This window comes from Paramisgurnus dabryanus, chromosome 13 (assembly GCF_030506205.2).
Source record: "Paramisgurnus dabryanus chromosome 13, PD_genome_1.1, whole genome shotgun sequence".
In the NCBI taxonomy this organism is placed as follows: Eukaryota; Metazoa; Chordata; class Actinopteri; order Cypriniformes; family Cobitidae; genus Paramisgurnus; species Paramisgurnus dabryanus.
Window position 1 is genome coordinate 521,619 of NC_133349.1, and position 5,017 is coordinate 526,635.

General features: G+C 35.1%; 1 protein-coding gene across 2 annotated transcripts; it reads right to left on the reverse strand.

Annotated features, from left to right (window-relative positions):
• On the reverse strand, positions 1-5,017 carry ncoa7a (nuclear receptor coactivator 7a). Of its 2 annotated transcripts, XM_065270574.2 has the most exons (7): positions 4,851-5,017; positions 4,537-4,663; positions 2,115-2,240; positions 1,829-1,981; positions 1,124-1,219; positions 958-1,031; positions 1-691 (listed from the first exon to the last, which is right to left on the reverse strand). In XM_065270574.2, exons 1-7 carry the CDS (start codon positions 4,874-4,876, stop codon positions 556-558), a joined length of 738 nt encoding a protein of 245 aa, XP_065126646.1. In that variant the 5' UTR covers positions 4,877-5,017; the 3' UTR covers positions 1-555. The 2 variants fall into 2 exon arrangements, with proteins under 2 accessions (XP_065126646.1, XP_065126647.1); XM_065270575.2 differs by lacking the exons at positions 4,537-4,663; positions 4,851-5,017 and adding an exon at positions 2,327-2,988.

Genomic DNA, 5,017 nt, shown 5'->3' on the forward strand with positions numbered 1-5,017 from the left:
TTCTTAAAAAAACAACATATTTATTAGCATATCAATGTTTACAAATGCAGTGCCGGCACTGAATGAGATAAACACAATTCAACAACGACAACATTACACACATCAAACAACATAAATAGAGTAAAAAAATAATTTGTTGAAAAACAAAAATCCAAACATTTTTCTTTTCTAATTATTGGAGTAATGACATGTAAATCATTTTTCTCTTACAAGTGCATTGAAAAGTTTGTGTAATGTTGTGTAAGTTTATTTCTAAGTAGTATTTAAGGGTTCAAAATCCACTTGTAGTCACTCCTCTTAGCTGAAGCACATGCAGCACAGTAGTAGTCGTTGTTTTCAGGTTTTTAGTTTCAGGTTTTGTTAATCCTCTTTAGACTTTCACAGGATTGTACAGTTATTGGAAATAGAAACTCAAACTGTAATCCTGTCTCAACCTGTTCCTGATCCCGCTCCTGTTTTAACTGAACGTTAGGAGTCATATGACACAAGTTTAACGGATAGTTTGTGTGTTTCATAATATCACAGCAGATAACACTTCAGATCAGACATTTCCCTTCATATAAAGGACCACACCTCCAGATCTTGAATCTTAAAGTCATGATGGCGAGAGAGAGGCCGATTGCAGAAAGTGTTGCATGAATAAGTCGAGCCGCGATGAAGATCGGCATCCAGCCACAAGCCAAAGTGTCCTCTGAATACACAGACAACATCATCATCATCATCATCATGAGATAAACTAACTACACAAACAAATGCTGTTCACCCCAAAACACTCTTTTTAAACCTGTATGACTTACATTTTTGGTAAAATATTATTTTCCATCCAACAAAAGCATTTATTAATGAATTATTTCATATTACTTGCAATATACTTTTTTTAATATCAGGGTGAGGAAATGCTAACAAAATGCCCTTTTTTGTTAAACAATTACTTTGAAATGACAGAAGTCAACGTACCCTCCGGCTCCCATCTGAAGAGAGTCCTGGAACCCCCTAAGGAAGTAGGAATTTTCTCCACTCCAGCGGAAAATCTGCACGGCGACAGAAGAGATCCGATGAGATTAAAGTTGTGCAAGAGTTTAACTGAATTCAAATACACACACACAAAAAAACATAAAACTACCTGAAACTCAGGACTGAAGCTGTAGAGAAACGTCTCTCCTGTCCCATAACAACAGCTGCTCACTTTAAATGGATCAGAAGAAAACGCTCCAAACACCTGTGAGGTTTAATATACATATGATCAGTGTCAGGATGAATAAAAAAATACATTAAAGGATAAACCAAACCGATCAAGGACACCACTCACTTTCATAGAGGGAAAAATAATATTATAGTATAGAAGTGAATGGTGCCCCAGATCTGTTTGGTTACATTTCTTCATTTGTGTTCAGCAGAACAAAGAAAGGTAGACAGGTGATGGTAAAGAAATGACAGAATTATAATTTTTGTTACCTTTACACATTGTGACATTATTTTGATGACAATTCACTAAAATCCTCAATTATTTATTCAAACGTCAATCATACGCTGCAAAAAATGATTTTCTTAAACACTTAATTCAAGAAAAATTCAAGAAAAATTAGCTTACCCCATTGACAGATTTTTTGTTTGTTAAATTTAATATTTTTGGTCTAAAAACTTGACTTATTTTCTCGGGTCATTTTGCTCATCAAGAAAAAGCATCTTAATTTAAGAGTTTTTAGATATTTTTACTGAAAACAAGACAAAAATACTAAGAATTTTTTTTCTTGAAAATCATTTTTTGTAGTGTAATAACACATGATTATTTGTATCAGATATATTTAGGCACAGTATGACGCATTACCTGGCTGTCCATGTCTTTAATGACCATGAGAACGGGTCGGTCTATATCTGACATGTGTCTGTATAGTGTTCTCAAACTGGTGCCGTGTACGGCCGTACTGTAAACTAGTTTCCATTGATCTTCTCGAGCTCGTGCTGGTATGTGATTGACCAGCTGTGGAAATGAAAACATGCAGAAATAATCCATAAATGTCATGTTTGCTAGGATAGATTTCATCTAAAGCTTGTAGCTCAATATTAGTTGAGCTGCACAGAATTAAAGCTTTGATTGATTTGAAATCTTTTACTTTGTCAAGGTGATGCTCTTTGAAAATGTGACTGTGGTCTGTTAAGACCGGCAGCAGATCTTCAGATTCAGAGTCCTCAGAGCTACAGACACTCGGCCGACGCTTCTGCTGTTTTACAGAAACAATCTGAAAAGAAACAGATGATAAAGAGTTAATGTATCTAAAGTCACATCACTGTTGTCTGTCTGTCCATCTTTTAAATCAAAGCTCACCTCTACATACGCTTCGCCAGATGTGTTGGCATAGTATAAGATCTTGATGCTTTCTGGAATTGATCTCATGTTTGTATTTCTCTCTCAGCAGTAGTTTACCTGACTGACTACCATCTGCTCATCTGTCTGTTTATCTTCAGCTTCTCTGGCCTCTGATTGGTTCAATGCTTTCCTTTGCTTGTGGGTTCAATCGGAGGCGAACAACATCAGTTTCGTTTTTACGGTAAAAGGGAAGTCATGACAAATATGGGCTTGTAGGAAGTCCTGCACTTTCTTTGATGTTTGATATGATTTACTTTTTTATTGTTCCTAAATCACTTTCTCTTCTTTTAGTTTCATTTCCATGTAAGTTTCATATAATACCTGTTATACATTGACTAAATGTCCTGCAGTCTCATATAGTATAACATTAAAGTAGTAATAACATTTGAATGATTATTTATCTGTCTGTTTAATATGTACTCAGTACATTTAGTAATATTTTCCTGTTTTCAGCATTTTCCTATTTTTATGTAAAGCTGCTTTGAATGCAATATTTGTAAAAAGTGCCGTTTAAATTAATTTCTCTTCAATTTAATCACAACAGAATTTGGGATTTACATTGTTTGACTTCTAACTTCACTCTAAAAATGGCTGGGTTATTTTTGACCCATAATGGGTAAATATTGGACAGAACACGTGCTGGGTTTAAAATGACCCAATGTTGGGTTGTTGTTATGCAACCATGGGGAATAATAACCCAGCAGTTGGCTTAAAATTACCCAGCATTGGGTCAATTTTTAACCCAGCATGTGTTCTGTCCAATAATTACTCAAAAATAACCCAGCCATTTTTAGAGTGTTTTAGAAAAGTGAAATCCCAAATAAGAAAATGAATATGCCTTTAAACATCAAAATCAAACGAAACTGGATATTTCTCTAAGCGATCTAAACACAAGATCAATGTCCATGGATCACAAATACTGATAAAGTGTTGACATACTTTGAATGAAGCGCACGTCACTGAAATCATACTGTAAACAGCATGTTTTTATCTGAGTCTGGAGTTTCAAGCATTAAAGGTGCAGTGTGCAACTTTTAGAAGGATCTCTTGACAGAAATGCAAAATAATATACAAAACTATATTATCAGTGGTGTATAAAGACCTTTCATAATGAACCGTTATGTTTTTATTACCTTAGAATGAGACGTTTTTATAAACATACACTGATGTTCCCCTTACATGGAAGTCACCATTTTGTGCCGTCATGTTTCTACAGAAGCCCTTAACAGGCAAACTTTTTTCTTTAAGTTGTCTCAGACGATGATATGTTTGTCCTGTGTTGGCTACCGCAGCTTCTCTATGTGTTTTAAAAGCGAGGAATGAGCTGTGGACCGAGACAGGAGTTGCAATTCGCAACCTCACCACTAGATTCTGCTAGAATTTACACATTGCACCTTTAATGTCTTAAACTGCACATTCATTCAAGTCACAGATCTGAATATGAACACAAACATTTCTCTTTAAAGTCAAGACTGTAAAAATGTTGCAGCCGTTTACAGTCACTTACTGTAGATGTAAACTGATGTTATTTACTGGCAACCGTTTGTTCAAAGTTAAATAAACATTAAACATTAACTGGGCAGTTTCCCAGACAGAACTTATCCCAGACTAAAATGCATGTTTGAGCTGCTTTAATTTAAAAACACCTTGTCCTGATTCATTTTAACATATTTTCGTGACATTGTTTTGTCTCAAGATGCACACCTGTAGTTTGTAGGGTTTTTTGGTAAGGCATGTGTGTGAAAACTTCTTAAATGACCTAATTTAAATAAGGCCTAGTCCTGGATTAACCTAAACTCTCTCTGGGAAACCACCCCTACAAGTTTAATCTTTAAAGAAAAAACCTAAAATGAAAGCCTCATGCTAATAAACAAAATCTGAAGGAAAAAACAGAAAAAGGTTGCTGAGGATTTCTGATTCCCAGAATGCTTTGCATGAGGCTGTTATTTTATAGTTTTATTCTGTAAATATAAAGACGTGTTAATGTTTAATGTATGAAAAAACAGCTGACAGTAATACTGTAATTTCTACAGAAATGTTTACCAGTGACATTTTAGGAAAAAACACTTTGAGACAAAGCTGAGAGAGAACTTCATTAAAGCATCAGCGAAATGAAAGAGCAAACCCTCAACAGACTCACATACAGTTTTACATCTTAAATGACTTACGGTCCAGTGTTTGGAGGTGTGATTATTGAAGATCGTCTCTGTCTTCATCACATTCTCCTTACTGTTGTGTTTACAGTAGATGTCCTCCGGTGACCACTGGACAAAGAACGTGTAGAGATGATCCACCCTATACAAGAAACAAACAAACTAAAGATTATGATGTAGCAACTAAAATATCTGGAAATAGTCTTCTTAATGGATAGACATGCCTGTGATATTAAAACTATTCACCATCAAACATATAAATTAAGATGCAGTAGAAGAGGTTTTATTGGCTCCAGTAGAGACATTTAGATAGAGTTTGATGTACTTACTCTCCTACGCTGTATGTAACACCCATGATGATGAAGAGAAGATCTTGTCATATCCATTAGCTCTAGACTGTTGTCAACTTTTTTTATAGCAGAATCTCAGCTGAGATAAGCTCATTTCACAACAGACCCACCCCAAAATCTGGCTGTATTTCACAGTGAGTCAAACA